General features: G+C 52.0%; 1 protein-coding gene across 2 annotated transcripts in view; it reads right to left on the bottom strand.

Moving 5' to 3' along the window:
* Positions 1–17,154, bottom strand: part of LOC144163208 (tRNA (guanine-N(7)-)-methyltransferase) — a 103,758-nt gene that overhangs the window by 42,036 nt on the left and 44,568 nt on the right. The window contains exon 2 of one of the 2 annotated variants that reach the window (XM_077694063.1): positions 8,387–8,453. The exons of the other annotated variant lie outside the window; for it this stretch is intronic. Coding sequence (XP_077550189.1) covers positions 8,387–8,453 — 67 coding nt within the window. The remainder of the gene's footprint in view (positions 1–8,386; positions 8,454–17,154) is intronic. 2 annotated transcript variants of the gene reach the window in all.

The following is a 17,154-nucleotide window of genomic DNA, read 5'->3' as shown; positions in this document are numbered from 1 at the left end:
TCGATCGTCGGCACAATTTAGGCGGCACCAGAGCTTTGAAGGAAGCTTGACTTCTTGAAGATGGCTCATTGTGAAAGCATCATTCCACAGAACTTGCGACTTCATTTGATGAGCACTGCGGAGAGAGAGCCTCGTGTTGTGGCTGGTGCACCTTGTTACGGGTTACTTTGCTCGCTCTACGGGGGATAGCAAACTTAGCAGGGCGACCGGATCGGTAGCCGTGCCTGGCGGGGTTTTGCCTCGGCACAACTAACGACGACCCGTTCCCCAAGGAACGACAGAGACTGAGCTGCGATTCTCGAGTACGGGCATGAGCGCGGCGGGTCGGTTACGCGTGCGCGGAGACTGTCGACTGCGGTGGCTCTCGCTCGGATTGTCTGGCGGGGTTTTGCCTCGACGCTCCTGACTTGAGTCAACTAGCCGACGCCTCGGAAGGGTTTTGGGGCGTCTTTTATAGGGAGACCAGGGAGAGTTTCTCCGAAATGATTAGCCACGTCTCCTCTCTCCACCGGCAAGACCAACACCCTCTCCGCGCCCGCGTGCCGCTACCGCCATCTCTCGGGGCCCCGTGCAATCACTTTTTTTTTATTTTTGTAACATCACATTCCCCCAAAAAAACATTGAGCGTCCTCGCTCAGTCTCTATCACTAGTAATACACGAACCCCTCTTGACGGGGTTTCACAAGCACTCTGCGTGGTCTAGTGTTCGTTGTTTCATCTGTTGATGCCGATGTTGTTTCTGACGTGAGTTCACCGCGAGCTGGAAAGTCTGGAAAGTCTATCGCGTCGAAGAACTCGTCGTCGTCGTAATCACCGGCACCATCACTTTCACAACCTTCACTGATATCCATGTTGTCCGGTGTTTGTTCTGTGGTGGTTGCTTTCGACGCTGATTCGGATTCCTCGGGTGAAATCTTGTTGGCTGATAGTGGGCATCCTTGGGGTGTGCTATCATAAGCTGTTTCCCTGGCGATAAATGGTTTCAGCCGCTCCACGTTGACCACCTCTCGCTTTCCCCGCCTGGACTCCACCTCCCAGTCATTCACAGAGGTTCGCCTCACTATTCGGAACGGGCCGTGATATGGGTGCACGAACTTGGTAGTTTTTCCTCGTTTGGATGTGGGCATCCGGATGTGGACCAGATCACCTGGTTCGAAGTCCTGGGTGCGCCTTGTCGCATCGTACCGCTCCTTGCTTTTTTCCTTGCTCTTGTACTCTCGTTCAGTAACGATACGTTTGGCTTCCTCCCAGTGCACTGCGATGTCATCGTTGGACGTAGCCTGCAGCTCATGCTGCCCGAGCCCCAAAGTGGCATCGATAGGGAGAGTCGGCTCCTTCCCGTGAAGGAGGTAAAAGGGGGAGTACCCCGTGGTCTCGTGTACCGAAGAGTTGTAGGCGAAGATGACGTACTGAAGAAACTGGTCCCAATCACGATGATGTGCCGACACGTATTTGCTGATCATTATTGCTAGCGTCCGGTTGAACCTTTCGCACTGTCCATTGGTCTGCGGATGGTATGCCGTGGAACGGGCGTGGTTAGTATTGGTCAATTGGAACAATTCCTCCATCATCTCCGCTGTGAAGTGGCTTCCCCGGTCAGTTATGACCCGCTCCGGCGCACCATGTCTAAGGACTATCGATTCCATAAATGCTCTTGCGGCGCAGGCAGCCGTTGCCTCCGGTGTCGCCACTGCCTCTACCCACTTCGTATAGTAGTCCACCATCACAACAATGTACTTGTTACCGTCCTGTGATTCAGTCAACGGGCCCACGAAATCCATTCCGACTTGTTGGAAGGGGTATAGAGTTGGGGCCAGTGGTTGCAGCTCTCCTGCCGGCTTTGTGCTCGGAGTGTTCCGGGTCTGACAGTCGGGGCATGACTGCACGTAGTGAGTGATCTCAGCAAACATCTTAGGCCAGAAGTAGCGCTGCCGAATCTTTTTCAGCGTTCTCCTCACCCCGAGGTGGCCTGCGGTCACGTCATCATGGCATGAGGAGAGGACCTCGCGTCGTAGGGTTCTAGGCACCGCGAGTGCCAGCCGTTCATCCGCGCCTTTGGCTCTTCGGTACAGAGTGCCGCCGATGAGGGAGAAAGGTTTTGCAACCCTCTTCATCTTCTTCCCCGTGGTTTTACTTGCCCCTTGTAGGTGTAAGATGATCGGCCGCAGGAAAGGATCCTCTATTTGCAGTTTGGGAATGGTCTCTGCGGAGATCACGAATACAGGCAGTTCCTCCTCGTGGTCTGGTGCAGGGTCATAGGGCAATCGAGACAGCGCGTCCGCATTCATGTTCCTTGTCCCGGGTCGGTGCCTAAGTGTGAGGTTGAATTCCTGCAACAGCAAACTCCATCGGATCAGTCGGCCATTCTGATTCTTAGCCGTCATGAGCCACGTGAGGCTTGCCTGGTCAGTGACAACAGTTACGGGTGCGCCGAATATGTAGGGGCGGAACTGTTTTGTTGCGTAGACCACCGCTAAGCACTCTTGCTCCGTTGTGCTGTAGTTCATCTCTGCTTGATTCAAGTGTCGGCTCGCGTACCCAACGACGAACTCCTCCATGCCATCCTTCTGCACCAGTACTGCGCCGATTCCATAGCCACACGCATCAGTATGGAGCTCGATGGGCAGGTCAGGGTCAAACAGTCGGAGGACAGGATCCGAGGTCAACCGCTGCTTCAATGTTTCAAACGACTCCTGGCACGCTTCGTCCCAGATGAACTTGGCGTCCATCTTTGTCAGCTCGTTCAAGGGCTTTGCGATGCGTGCAAAATCCCTAACAAACCTTCGGTAGTAACCACACAGGCCTAGGAAGCTCCGGACCTGTTTGCGGCTAGTTGGTGCCTTGGTGTCGTGAACGGCGCGCGTGTTGTCGGGATCAGGCCGAATCGTCTTCCCATCAATGATGTGGCCCAAGTACCGTATGCTTTTGAAAGCGATGCAGCACTTGCTAGGTTGAAGTTTCAGTCCGGCGTTGTCTAGGGATTGAAAGATTTCCCGTAAGTCCCGCAGGTGTTCTTCGGATGTGCGAGAGAACACGACGATGTCGTCCAGGTAAGCCAAACAGGTCTTCCACAGCTGGTTGGCCAGTACCTTGTTTATGGTGCGCTGGAATGTTGCCGGGGCATTGCAAAGCCCAAAGGGAACCACGTTGAACTCGTAGAGCCCGGATCCAGTCGAAAATGCGGTCTTCTCTTTGTCCTGCTCTTTGATTGGTACTTGCCAGTAGCCGGAGGCCAAGTCCAGCGTGGTGAAGAATTGGGATCCCTGCAGTTTGTCCATGATGTCGTCGATACGTGGCAAGGGATGCACGTCCTTCTTGGTGATAGCGTTCAACTTGCGGAAGTCGACGCAGAACCGCCAGGATCCGTCACGCTTGCGTACTAGTACCACTGGTGATGACCATGCGCTGGTAGACGTTCGAACGACTCCCTTGGTTAGCATCTCCCTGATCTGCTCTTCGACAACCTTGCGTTCGTAAGGAGAGCTGCGGTACGGGTTCTGCTGTATTGGCCGGGCCGCTTCGGTGTTGATTTCATGTTGAGCGACGGTCGTTCGCCCGATGGGGCCAGATTTGGTGGAGAAGAGGTGTCCGTACTCGTTCACTAAACTCTGAAATTGCATCTTCTCTTTGAGAGGCAACTGGTCTCCCAGTTTAACGTCCTGCGCCACATCCTCGGGGCCACTTGGTAAAGCCATGCTCAAGACTGTTTTCCCCATTGTAGTTGCTCTTCCAATTGTGGTGTTCTTTGGTATTAGCAATGATGTGCTCTCCGTGTTAGCAACTCGTATGTACCCCACCTGGTTTTTAACAACTGTCAAGGTGCGGGCTACACTGGGGCATGACGCTTCTCTAGGTTGGTCTAGCGGCTCGACTAGGTACGTGCCCGAGGCGGCTATCCGTACAGCGATGAGGGCCTCCGTTCTGGGAGGTAAGTTGAGTTCCTCCAGACATTGTACTTTTACCGTGTCCGGGGAGTCCGCTGAGCCCTCTTCCTGATGGTGCAACGGGAGTTGGTGTCCTTGTATTGTGATCGTCTTTTCTGGAAAGTCCAACACCATTTTCGTTGCCTTGCAGAAGGGTAGCCCGCACAACACCTGGTGCGGAAACCCGGGCAGCACTATGAAAACCGCACGCGCATTCACTTTCGGCCCGATCTGAACATTCAGGTCCACCTCCCCGCACGAGGTCACCACGTCACCATTCACAGCGCGCACCAGCACGTTAGACGGCCTCACGGTCCTGCCCAGTTTGGTGGCCAGGTTTTCCGAAATCACGTTCACCATTGCGCCGGTGTCTATTATGGCCTGCACAGTTTGTCCATCTATCACGGCTGGAAGGCTGATGAGCTGGGTTTGGTGGAAGGTGGCATAAACAGAGTCCCATTGTGGTCCGGCGGGTTGGGCTCCGAAACCCAGGCCTACTGGTTTCCCGGCTGGCCTGAATTAGGAGCCTGATATGTTGCAGGTTCCGGACACTGGCGCATTATGTGTCCCGTTCGACGGCACCGATAGCAGACAACTTGCCCCCCCGGGGTTCTCGGCCCTCGTGGTGGAAACGGTCGACGGTCTCGTTGGCCAAGTCGATCTACAGCAGCCGTCAACGCCCGTATGGTCTCCTGCATGGCTCCGAGAACTGCAGCCGTGCTCCTGTCGGGGCCCTCCTGACGGCTTGGTGCGTACATGATCTCGGGCGAGTTGCTCACCGCCCCGGTAGTGCTGGCTGATACTCCCAGGTCACGACCGAGCATCCCGTCCGGATTCCCCGCGTAGAAGCCCGGCAGCGGATGGGTTGGCATCGCCGAGAGAGCATGTCGTGCCATGGCCCCGATGTGCGTGAGGCGCTGTAGGTGTTGCAGGAACTCCTGGGTTGTGCGCGGGTTTGAGAGGGCCACCCGCTCCATCATTTCGGGCCGCAAGCCCCGCACCAGGTAGCGGAGTTTCTCCCCGTCTGGCATATTCGCGTTGACCCGGGCGCAGAGCTGCAGCATGCCGGAGACGTACTGCTGTGGTGTCTCTCCAGGCTGCTGACGCCTCTCCTGTAGCCTGATGTACGCCCACTCCTGCACGTGGTCACCCGCGAACGTGCTCTGGAGCGCCCTCCGCCAGTCATCCCAGGTCTCGGCTGTTTTCTCCCGGAGGGCGGTTACGTACCACCCCCGGGCGACGTCCTCGAGAGCGAACACCAAGTTGTCCGCTTTTTGTTCGTTGGTCCACGCCAAGGACCTCCCGTAGCGCTCATACAGATGCAGCCAGTCGTCCAGGTCCTCGTCCGCTCTCCCCCGGAACACAGGTGGGGGAGCGAACGGACGTGGCATCGCGGTTGGTGCGGTTGCCATCGCGAGCGCTTCCCTGTCGTTCTGGATGGTTCTGTTTCGAAGAACTTTTTCAAACGCTATCATAACCCGTACTACTTTTTGTTAACTGTAATGTGCTTTTCGCACAACGCAAATAAATCTTCGAATCGCTCATGCACATTCCTTTTTTTTGTTTCGTCTTCGAAGCGTGTCTTATATGCGTAGCCTAATTTTTCTCTGGCGTCGTTTCTACGCTCTCTGCGTTTTTTGCTGTTTGTTTGCTTCCCGTTTTCCATCGTGAGCGCCTATACCCCGCACCTCCACCATATGTTACGGGTTACTTTGCTCGCTCTACGGGGGATAGCAAACTTAGCAGGGCGACCGGATCGGTAGCCGTGCCTGGCGGGGTTTTGCCTCGGCACAACTAACGACGACCCGTTCCCCAAGGAACGACAGAGACTGAGCTGCGATTCTCGAGTACGGGCATGAGCGCGGCGGGTCGGTTACGCGTGCGCGGAGACTGTCGACTGCGGTGGCTCTCGCTCGGATTGTCTGGCGGGGTTTCGCCTCGACGCTCCTGACTTGAGTCAACTAGCCGACGCCTCGGAAGGGTTTTGGGGCGTCTTTTATAGGGAGACCAGGGAGAGTTTCTCCGAAATGATTAGCCACGTCTCCTCTCTCCACCGGCAAGACCAACGCCCTCTCCGCGCCCGCGTGCCGCTACCGCCATCTCTCGGGGCCCCGTGCAATCACTTTTTTTTATTTTTGTAACAACCTCATCTTTTTCGGCTCTTCAGCTTGCTTGCTGGCTGCCGAAACTGAAACTCTTGTCCGCCTTTTCCTTTGCGGCTTCCGCGTGCATGCTCCGCGCAGAATTCGAAGCACAGTCAGGCAGGATGGTAGGTACAGCACCTGGAGCCAGTGACAGCTTCCCGCGTACAAGTCGCACTTTACAGCCGTTTATTACGTGGATGTAATCACGCAATAAGCACTCGGGCTCAAAGTGGCGCTCACCAACGGCTGAAGATATGGTCAAGAGTTTGTCCAGTCTTCCCAAATTTTGTCCCCACTTTTTGCACAGTTCATCGTCCAAAGGAGCGGCGAACAAAGACGCCTTGGGAGCACCTGCAGGGTAACCACTGTGACAACCCGGAGCAAAGCAATAGGTGTCCGTCCTTCGTTTTGACATCGCGTACCCGGCCTGGCCAACCTCTATTCGACAGCACTCGCAATAACTATATTCCTGACGATTGTATACCTCTTGCTTCTGTGGAACATCACGGAAACGTAAAACACGCAGAAAATGAAAGGCCGGCCTCAGCCATAAACGGACGGAGAGCTGTCCGACCGCGCGCCGCCAACGTATCGCACATCCGCTCGTATCGTCTGCGCCGCTAGCAGACGATTTGTTTGTAGCCGTTGGCCGATGGCTCAAACGGGTCTGATAAGCAACAAAACGTTCTTAGAAAAGTACAGGGACAACAAAAGTGAGCATCTTTCTTCCATAAAGGTTAATTACTGTACCACAGTAAAAAACGGCAGCGGCAATAGCTGGCGAGCGCCCCAAGGAACGGCCCGTGCAACCGCGGTACCGTTTTCGAAGAAGGCGCAGTGGCGCCCCTGGCGGCGGTAGACGCGCTTTGCTTCAACCCGAACGCTGCAAAGCGCTCCCGTTCGCGCCACTGGATCAAGACATTCTAGTTCACTGTAGTGTTGTGGCGCCGTCTGCCTGCGAAAGTGAAAACTTAATTTTTTTTTACGTTCATTGTTTTGCCGCTGCGAGGCTGTAGTAGTCGCAGAGCGTTTGCGTCTGACCATCGCCGTAATTCAGGCTAAATTCCACCTTTCATATTTTTCTTTCTTACTGCTTCGTTTATTTTACGCTCTCACTTTCCTTTCAGACAATAAACAAATTTTGTCGGCTGTCACAGGACCACAGTCCACTTTCTTGCCTTGGCCAATCCCCCTAGGGTTTGTGAAGAGCCCATAGAGGGTGTCACTATCACGACATGAGAAGAAGAAGAAATTCGAACCTCCCACACCGTGATACCTACAGGAAGCAGCCGAGACATGAAAGGTGAGAAGTAATGGTTAGTTCGGTGTGCCTAAGCACGAAATGCGCACTGTTTGTCAACAAGATCAGGAGCCCAGTCGAAAAAAAAAAAAAAAAACATTGGAGGTCCATTAATCTGGACTACTAGGTGGTTTGGGTGAAAAGGAAAGGACTAGTGCACTGGGGATATTATTGGGCCCAACTGGGGGCTCACCTGCATACAACCCAGTGCGGTGGGGAGGGGTAGGAGGGGGATATAAAGATTAGAGAGGAGAAAGGGGATGATAAAGAGATAGGTGGACCTGCCGACAACACCATTGGGTCAAATGGAGCCAATCGGAAATGAAATGGGTTGCAATCTGTCTAAATGGTTTTTTTCGGCTGGGAAATCAATTAATGTCTTCCTAGAATTCATTGGTGATTGTCGGGTTTTACCGTAGATAATAGCTCAGTACCGTGTGCAGATAGGCCTTGAGTGTACCATGCATGCAGCGCGAACGATTGGCGCACCGTGAAATAGGGCATGCTATCTCGATTTTAGAATAAAGTGTGATGGTGCCATGTGTTCCGCACTTTGAAACACTGGTTGCTTTAGGAACATGGCTGAAATACTGCACGCTCTTTCACAGAGATATACCAGACGTGGTTCAGACGGCTGATCCTCCTCACTCTCGGCGCGGCAGTAGTGCCGGCGTTCTACATGTACACACCGCGAGCTGCCCGTTATCAAGGAAAGCAGACCAGGAAAGGACCCATCACACCTCTTCCCGATCCTGGCAATGGTGAGTCTTTAGAATCTGCGGAACAAACTAGTGCACTGGATCCCTTTCACGAAAGCTACGGCGCCCGGCATCAGGCAGTGAGCGGGCGCACCGGCGGCCTGATTGATTGATCGATCGATCGATCGATCGATCGATCGATCGATTGATTGATTGATTGATTGATTGATTGATTGATTGATTGTGGTGTTTAACGTGCACCGACGCTCCACAGGCGATGAGGCGCACCGTAGCGGAGGGCTCCGGAGTAATTTTCGCTACCTGGGGGTCTTTAACGAGACGAGCAGAACTCCGGCTGGCGCCGTTTCAGGCAGGGGGCGCGCGAGCACTGCGAAGGCGGGAAATTTGAAATGCGTTGGACAAACCTCCGTTGAATTCATCAGGAGAGGAATGAGACAGGGCGGCGAAGAGCGTTATGGGTGGTATGAGTGAGCGGATAACGGCGCCACAGCCCGTTAATGCGAATCACTGCTCTGCACTTCCGACAGCTTTCACATTGAGTGGAACGGCTTTAATTTCTTGCTTTTCGCCTCTACCAGAAAAGCGGCCGCCGCAGCCGGGAAACGCGCCGGCGTGCTGCCTCTCGCGTCATCCAATCCTGCGCGTCGTATGCTCTAAGCAGGCAGGCGACGCATGACCGCTTCTAAAGACAATAGTCTTTCTTGGAGTACTCAAACGCGACAATTTTGGTCCATCCGTCTGTGCATCGATTCACCACCCCCACCCCGGGCCAAAGTTGAAAAAATTGCGGCGTCCGAAGTGATCGATCTGAAAAAAAAAAAAATGCTCGTATTCAGCATTTTTGTAGCGTGATGTACACTGGCCGAGGTTGGGCAGTTTCGCGTGGCTCCTGGAGAGCCACGCTGCGCATGCTCGAGGAGCAGTGACGTCAAACGGCGCACAGAAGGTTGCTCGCTGCCCGGCGTCTCTCACACACTCCACGCGCCCAGCGTCTTCGCCGACCTCCGTTCCGCACGTGGCGGCCCGGTCCATTTGCTGATCATGCGAGGGCTAGCCGGGTGTGGAACCGATGGCTTGTGCGTCGCAGCAACACGGGCGCACGCCTCTGGAACCAGCTTAGCTCTGGGGCGATTGGTGACGCTGCGCCGGAGCCGCTAGATAAATATGCATGTGTGTGTCATTGAAGCAGCAGTAAGCATGATAATCAAGCTAATCCTAGACAACCAGGAAAGCTAAGAATAACCAGCTGAACCTTAGCTCACGCTACGTATATCCTGGCATAGCCGAGCTAAGTCACTACTAATTTCTTTACGGAAAATTAATATTAGGCTTAATAAATTGCTCGTATTCTTAAACATGTTTTACCGAAAAGATAATATTAGGCTTATTTGAGGAAAAACGTCACTAATAACTGGTGTTTGCAGTGTTTTTTTAATAAAAGCAAATGCGTGCCAAATTTCTTTGAGAAAAAAAATGAAGTAAACGCGTTTAAAGCAACGTTTTTATCGCGAAATACAAATAAGGCTGGCGTCTGAACCTCGCGCTTGCGGCGCTGACCCAAGTCCGAACAGATGGCGCACGAACAGTGCGAAAGCGGAAGAGTTGAACTTCGCACAGTGGGAGGGCCGAGACAGGAGAACACCGTGAGAGGGGAACGGATGAGACAGGAAAGGAGAGAGAGAATAACTTTATTTATGACGAGGCTCAGTCCTAGCGAGTGTCCCTCAGGTGAGGGAGGCGCGCCAGGTAATCCTGAGCCCTAGTGGCGGTCAGGAGCTGTAGCTCGGGCGAGGAGCTCCCGGTCACCTTCAGCCAGGTTGGGTAAACGAAGCGGGGGTAAAGAGGGGCATTCCCAAATGTCGTGTGGCGCGGTATCTCGAGCGCCACATGCCGGGCAGTTTGGGCGGGGATATAATGTGGGATAGATGTGGTGGAGGACGTGTCTGGTGGGGAGGGAGTTGTGTGGCAGAAGACTATGGGTGCATTCCAATTTACCCTATGGACGGCTTCGTTGCCGTCTTCGCGGACAGTCGTTCCAATTCGAACGAGGCAGTCAACGAAGACTCTTTCTCGGAAACATCAACTGTCTGTACGACAGGTTTCAGACGCAATCACCCTTCGTCTCAAAATGCATGCGCCGCTTTGTCGAACATCCGCGTCTGACATGTTTCCTCGGGTTGTGCAGGGTCTTGTCCGAGTGCCGACGAGCTTTCGGTGGATCGCTACATGAAGACCTGGAACGACAAAGTGGAAACGCACCTCAGAGCCTTCCGGGGTGTTCTCAAGACGGAAAGTGCTTCGTGGAACACGCTAACCAGGGACCTGCACTTTTTCACGGCACACCTGGACGAGCAACGGGGCTCGAGCGTGCGCATTGTAAGCTACCTTGCCTGCAAGCCTCCTGTCTCAAACTGTTCCGAGCGGTTCCCTCGACTCAATTGCACATTCAAGACAGCACAGGGCGTCCGAGGCACGGTCGCTGCTGAAGTGCAACTCCTGCTCGGCCATGCAGAGACTCCATTCAGCACAGCGCAGGTCATGTGTCCTCTTCCAAAAGGTTGGAACGACGGAGATCTCGCGGTCACCGTTCGTGAGGCTTTCAATCTTAGAAACACGCCGAAATTCTGGATCAACGTTACGCAGGCGCCGAAGATCAGCAAGGCTAAGTGTTGCGCCGTCTGCGTGAAGCCAGTGTATCAATCCGATCTCACACCCCTCAAGGTGGCCGAATTTATAGGGCATTACAGAGTCATCGGCGCCCGACATTTCTTTCTGTACGACCAAGATATGTCAGAGGGCCTGAAAGCCCTCCTCGCCCGCTTCCAGTCGGTTGGAATCGACGTGGCTGTCGTACCGTTCAAGCTTCGCCTCAATGACACGCTGGTGCCGTATTGGGGCCAGGACGCGGCCCTTCACGATTGCATCTGGCGGTCTGTGGCGAAAGCAGAATGGTTCGTGCACGTCGATTTCGACGAGCTCATCGTGCCGTTGCGCCTTCCGAGCCTTCCGGCGATCGTATATGACACCGAACGACAAGCCGGCGGGCCCCGCGTTGGCAGCGTCAGGTTCCTTAGCCGGTCGTACTGCTACGAGTACGGGGCAAGCAAGTCGTCCATGGACAACGGCGAGCTACCTTTGTACAGCCGGCTATACCATTTCTTCGCCCCCACCGACTCGCCGGACGTTACTCCAAAGTACATGGCCAGAGCCCGAAGTGTGGACATAGCTTTCGTCCACTACGTCTTGCGACATTCTCCAGGAACTATTGAGAGGGTGATGCCATGGTGGCAAGGGGCGGTGAACCACTACAGACGGTGCTGCGAGTGGAGGCAGTGGGATTATAAGAAGGTTTACGGCGTCGATCTTTGGAACGCAAGCGCACTTCTTCGAGATAACGCCACGAATGAATTTACCGACCTTGTCGAAAAGGAAATTTCCGTGACTGCGTTAAAAGACGTCGTAAAGGATAGCCCGTATTCGTAGCAGATTTGGGGCTGCTGTTCTCACTCCCGCGTATAAGGAGAGATGGAGAGCCTTTACCTGGTGATAACAGCCGATTTACATTTTTAATCCTGTACCCAGCAGTAATGTAGCCTAACGATGAAGAGCTGCGAAAGATCATGGTTCGAATATTTTGACGCCGCTGCGTATTGCCCGTTGTCGGAGTCGTGTTGATCAATAAATGCAGTTATTGTTTTGCATCATCGCCCTATTGTTCACAACAAGCAGAGATGGATCAAGGAACCGTTTTAGACAGCACGTTCAACACAAAAATAGATGTGGGTGCCTGAAAATTGGGCTGCTCAAACGTATGTTCGTGGGTTAGCAAATCGCGCAGTTGATTCTTTTTTGGGTGCTCATCGTCATCTATGCTCTCATCAGATAGCATGAAGGCAGGCATAGATTTTAAGTTTTTCTGCATTATTTTGCGACCACGTATGGCTGAATTTTACAAATTACGGGGATGTCACAATGATGCACCCGTCGTTTAGGGTTGTTTATGAATGCAGGATAACGACGTATTTTTTTTTTTTTGTGCCGACCACAATAAATTGAACAGTGGTGCCTGGACTGTCATTGAAGGACTCTGGTGAAACTAAGGAAAAACGCGGGATTTCAATCATTGAAGGTAAAAAATTCATCGTCAGAGCTTGTGCGTCCTTTCATTCTGTGTGTTATCGTACGCCACGCTGTAATAGAATACAAATTTGCACGAAGAGACACAAATAAAATTCACATTTCCAGCTTTCCTGTGTTTTCCCGGGTGCTTCCTATGAATTGCAGAGCATTTTTTTTGGAAAGGGGGGGGGGGGGGTGTGGTTCAACTTGCCAGAGAGGGGCATATTGCCTAGGACAGTTACCACCTGTAATAGAAAAAAAATTCCCTCGCACTTCCCCGAGGGGGAGAGTGTGTAAGTGCGAATGCACGGTTGCATTCGCACTTAAAAGAAAGATGCATTTATTCACAGACACCTATTTGTGTTGTCGTTGTACTTGATTGCTAGAAGGATCGCTTTGTGGTCCGTGAAATGGACCGTCAAAGGATCTTGGAGGACGGTGCGGACTTGGTTGCTGTTAAAACTTGCTGAGAGATATCTCCTGATAAAAAGGAAGCGTTTTACATAGTTATCTCAGCTTTGAAATTTCGTGTCAGTACTCCTTTAAGCGGGTGCATTAGCCCTTCTCACGCCCGATTCCTGGTCAATCCCTCACGTGGGTATGTGCCATGAGGAGGCGCCCAACACCCGCAGTCACTGAGCGGAGAGAGGAGGAGGAGAGTAGCGCGCGCCCATCTCCCCCCGTTGCTAGGGAAGACGAAGAGGAAGACGAGGAGCGCGTGCACCCGCAGCTGTTGCTATGCGGACTACGGCGGCGGACAATTCAGGCTCGCTTAAGAAGTGCATTCGCACTTAAAAAAAAAGTATTTCGGGCCTAATAAGCTTTAGTGACTGCCCTAAGCTATTAAACCAAGAGTGTAAAACATGGTTGTATTAGTCCTTTTTGGTAAGATGACATGTCATCACCCCGCTTCAAAGGGGAAACCAATAGCAATCATCATCATCATCATCATCATCATCGGCTCGCCGTTCAAAACAGCCAAGCTAACTTGGCCTCCTGCCGACAGGCCGACAGAAATCGATCGCGAAGCCAAAACTGAGCCGAAGTGTGATTTGTGCCGTGATGAATGTGAATCTGTGGAGCAATGAAGGCTGCGGTCCGAAATCCCGCTCCCCCCCACCCCTCCCCAAGAAAAAGAGTTCTTGTTTAGCCTCTACCCCATAATTTTGTAGCTTGGGGCCCTATTCTCGACCGCATAAACTCACGGTGAATTAGCCATGTCTTTTGCGTAAGCACAATGGAAGCAATCAGTGACGTGAGGCACGCATAGCTATGACGACATGCAGTGTAATTGGACGCTTCACTGAAATATTACAACCAAGGTGTCGAATATTGTACATAACAGACATAAAAACACTTGGCATGCATTTTAAAAATTAGGGCGGGAGCTGAGGCTGGAGGGGAAACACATTCATTCAGGTTAAAATGGGCGTAACCACCACAAGGTGATGCAGTAACGATGATCCAAAAGCAAGCGAAAGGCGGTTGTTGAGCTAAACAACGTCACACAAACTTTTTCACCGTATCTGTCTAGTTCTTTCAATTGCTTTTGGTAACATGGTTGAGCTCTCTGCTTCAGTGCAAGCTTTGTTTTGCTCTCACTTTCCCGGCCGTCCCCGCCACCACGCTATCGTCTGCTCCTATGTTACAAGTTCATGGTATGACCACAGAAAAAGACGGCCGTGACCATCGGTTGTACGATTCATAAGGGCAGCGAAACGCTACGCCTGATAACCGTGGAGCGTACCGATGCCGCCAATTCACTCATTCGTCAAGTTCGACTTCAGTCAGCCTAGTGATAAATAAAACATTCAGTTTTTCCTTGTTATTTTTCTCCTGAGTTCGATCATGTGACCCTGCATCAGGAGGGGTGTCGACAAATGCCAAGCATTGGGTTCTCTGTCACGGAGAGGCTTCTACGGCCCTCTTATGTTGCTGTTGCGCGAAACAAATAATTTTTAGGGCATGTCTCGTGCCCCGCGTGGGGCACGGGGGCACGAGACAGAGCCCCCTCGCGGTGGCTTTCTCCGCAGAAGTGACGTCAGGCTACACTAATCACGTGACTTTCTGTAATATCACTAAACATACGTCTTCATTTGATGTCGCTTTTTTTTTTTTTTGCACAAACGAGGTCCGCGGACGGCTGCCACTGCGTAGGGGTGACGGCGTGTGTGCCCATTGTTTCATGTGGTATTCCAGCGGCGTTTCCGACCGCAAGCCTGACACATCGTTACGTCGTTATCGCCTTGCACAGCGGCTGCCTCGCAGCGCTTTTTTTCTTGTTGGGAGGATTGCGTGTACAGTCATGTGCAACTTGAAGGTAATCGCGCGAGCGCCGACCAGCCACGACGATAACGCCCCCGCGCGGTATGTTTTGCTGTGCCTGGTTCCATGTTTACGCCATCTTCTATCCCTCGGGCGCTGTTTATGCAAGCGGCCATCACTCCCGCAGCAAAACAAGCGAACCCTTCCACTTTTTTTATCGCGCACGCAGCAACGACATCCCCGTTGTCGAACCTTACAGCAGTTCTCGAAAAGGTGCACCCAAGCACATTAGGCAGTTTTAGCATATCGTTACGGTGTTTGCGTTACCATTTACCGTGTTACCGGAAGCCGCTGGCGACGGTGAAGCCTGTGCTGGTAAGTTACCGTTCGCGGTAACTCTCGCGCTGTGCACTCACGCTGTGAACGGTAACGTAAGCACGGTACCTATATGCTAAAACTGCCTATTGTCTCGAAATAGTGGGCATTTATAACAATGGGTGCTATCGCTGCTCACGACAACCAAGAAGAAAGTCCACACGTGATTCCAACCACACCAAATCACCACAAAGCGGAAAGGGTGGTTCACTAGCTGCGGGAGGGATGACTGCTTGAAGGAACAGCGACTGAAGGAGGGGAGAATGCATAAACTGGGTCCCAGGCGCGCCGAAAACTGCCGCGCGGAGGCGTTATCTTCTTTATCGGCCGAAGGTCGCACGATAACCTTCAAATCGCGCGCGACTGTAACTATTTAGATTGGGTATTTTTTGTGAACTTGCTCCTGCACGCCTTGGCAAGCCTAACGCATTTATTTTTTTTTGGCACGCTGCTTCGCCCAGCTTTTCCCATGCTCCTAGAACTGTTTTGTCGCCGTTAAATATGTTGCTAGCTTTATAGTGTCTTACAGTTTGCGTGCCATGGCTTTACGCTCCTGCATATTGTCTACTTGAGCCGATCGAAACTTGCATGCCAAGCCTTGTGTTTTGATTCTGGCGGCTCAATGGTGCAGATCAGGATTTTCCATCCAGCGCGTCGCGCCGTGGCTAACGGGTTAGCTGACTTTGATGCCACGCTAACGCGAGCGACGCAGTGTCAGCGGTGTCAGCGTGTGCACGAATCAAGTATCGTCAGGTAGCAAAGGGCCTCGTCGAACGCAATCCGTCCTCGATTGTAGCTTGTTCTGCAATTTTTCTCGCGGGGCAGTGCAAGAAGCTCCGTGCACGCTTCGTGCCGGGAGCGCAGCTCCACTTTGGTGGGTGGCCTCGTGAATGGGAGAGCTCAGCAGCTGCCCGTCCACGGACAGCATAGATATTCAAGCTGTCGCTGAAACCAGTTGCTCAGTGGCTGGCTTCCTGTGCAAGGAGGCTCAAGCTCCAACTGTGCAAGTTTGGTAGAAGTCAAGCTGATAAGATCGCCATTTGTGCCAAGCTTGACACTATTGTTAAATAGTGCTTTCAAGTTTGGTGTGCATAAGGCAAACAAGTGACACTTACTGTTCATCCATGTTTTGCAAATTTGTTGCTTCTAATACTATTGCGCTTTCGTGATAGGCAAGACTTCAAATGTGCTGCGAATTATAATCATTCTGTAGCAGCCATTATTGAATGCACAGGAAACAACGTTTTGTTTACCTTGAAATTTTATAAATAGGGTGCGTGGAACTACCAGCTAGCAAGTTTATGAAAGTTTGTTATCTGCTCAAATATAGTAAAGAGGTAGCAAAGGGTAGACAGGATAGCCCTCCACCCTCACCAGTTGATCGTCTGGTAGTGTCTCATAATTTCGTTCGCATTTACCGCATGGCTTTTATTTCCCTGACCTTTGCCCCAATGCGTTCTGCCTTTTTCAGCCCGGTTAGGCAACAAAACTTCATCCTGCATCTGTTCTGATTATGTATTTTGATAGGCGAGTTCCTTGTTTACTTTTGTGTTTGTCTTGGAAGTCAACATAACCGTCCACAATACCTTCATACCCACTCAGGGGGATGGGCCAGTGATGGTGAGAGCTTCTCTCGAAGGCTTACAGTGGATTCACAAATTCTGATTGGCTGTGACATCAATACACCCATCCGGAGCACCCTGTGGAATTCAACTCGACATTAGTACTTGTGTTCACAGCTGGTTGCTTAGTTGTCTGCTCTCGAAGTGTTTGGGGGGGGGGGGGGGGGGGGGAGGAGGTGAACAGAAAAAGTTTCCAACTGCGAGGAAATATTTCATGTTCCATTGCTTTTCAATTCTGCGCAGTGTAACAAACTGTTTCGGCTAATTGCTTAAGTGAATATGCTTATTCGTAAGGGCCATAATACAGTGTCCAATATTTTGTTCGCAACGATGCATATCCCGGCAGAGTCCAACTGCTAGAAAGCACATTCTCGGGTGGTGTATAGAGACACCTTGTCATATGTGACCATCACCTTTAAAAAAATAGAAGCAATGAAACTATTTTTCTAGCTAACAAGCCTAAAAACAGTTTATGGAGCACATCTACGAGGATTGGTTCTTGTACAGCTTGACATTACCCTCTCCCGACAGTACTTAATACCTGGTGCAGGAACTGGAGCCAAGGACACCTGCGTGGACGTGAATGTCTTCGTTGGTGTTTGTGATTATTGCAGTACAGCTGAAAGCTATCTGTATCATGGATGGCTTCAGCAATAAAATTACTAGTGAACGTACTTCTGCTTTGGT

This window comes from Haemaphysalis longicornis, unplaced genomic scaffold (genome assembly GCF_048455015.1).
Source record: "Haemaphysalis longicornis isolate Haplotype H1 unplaced genomic scaffold, Haemaphysalis longicornis Haplotype H1 scaffold_12, whole genome shotgun sequence".
Classification (NCBI taxonomy): domain Eukaryota; kingdom Metazoa; phylum Arthropoda; class Arachnida; order Ixodida; family Ixodidae; genus Haemaphysalis; species Haemaphysalis longicornis.
Note: the sequence above shows the minus strand (reverse complement) of the source record. Positions and strands in the feature narration are given on the sequence as shown.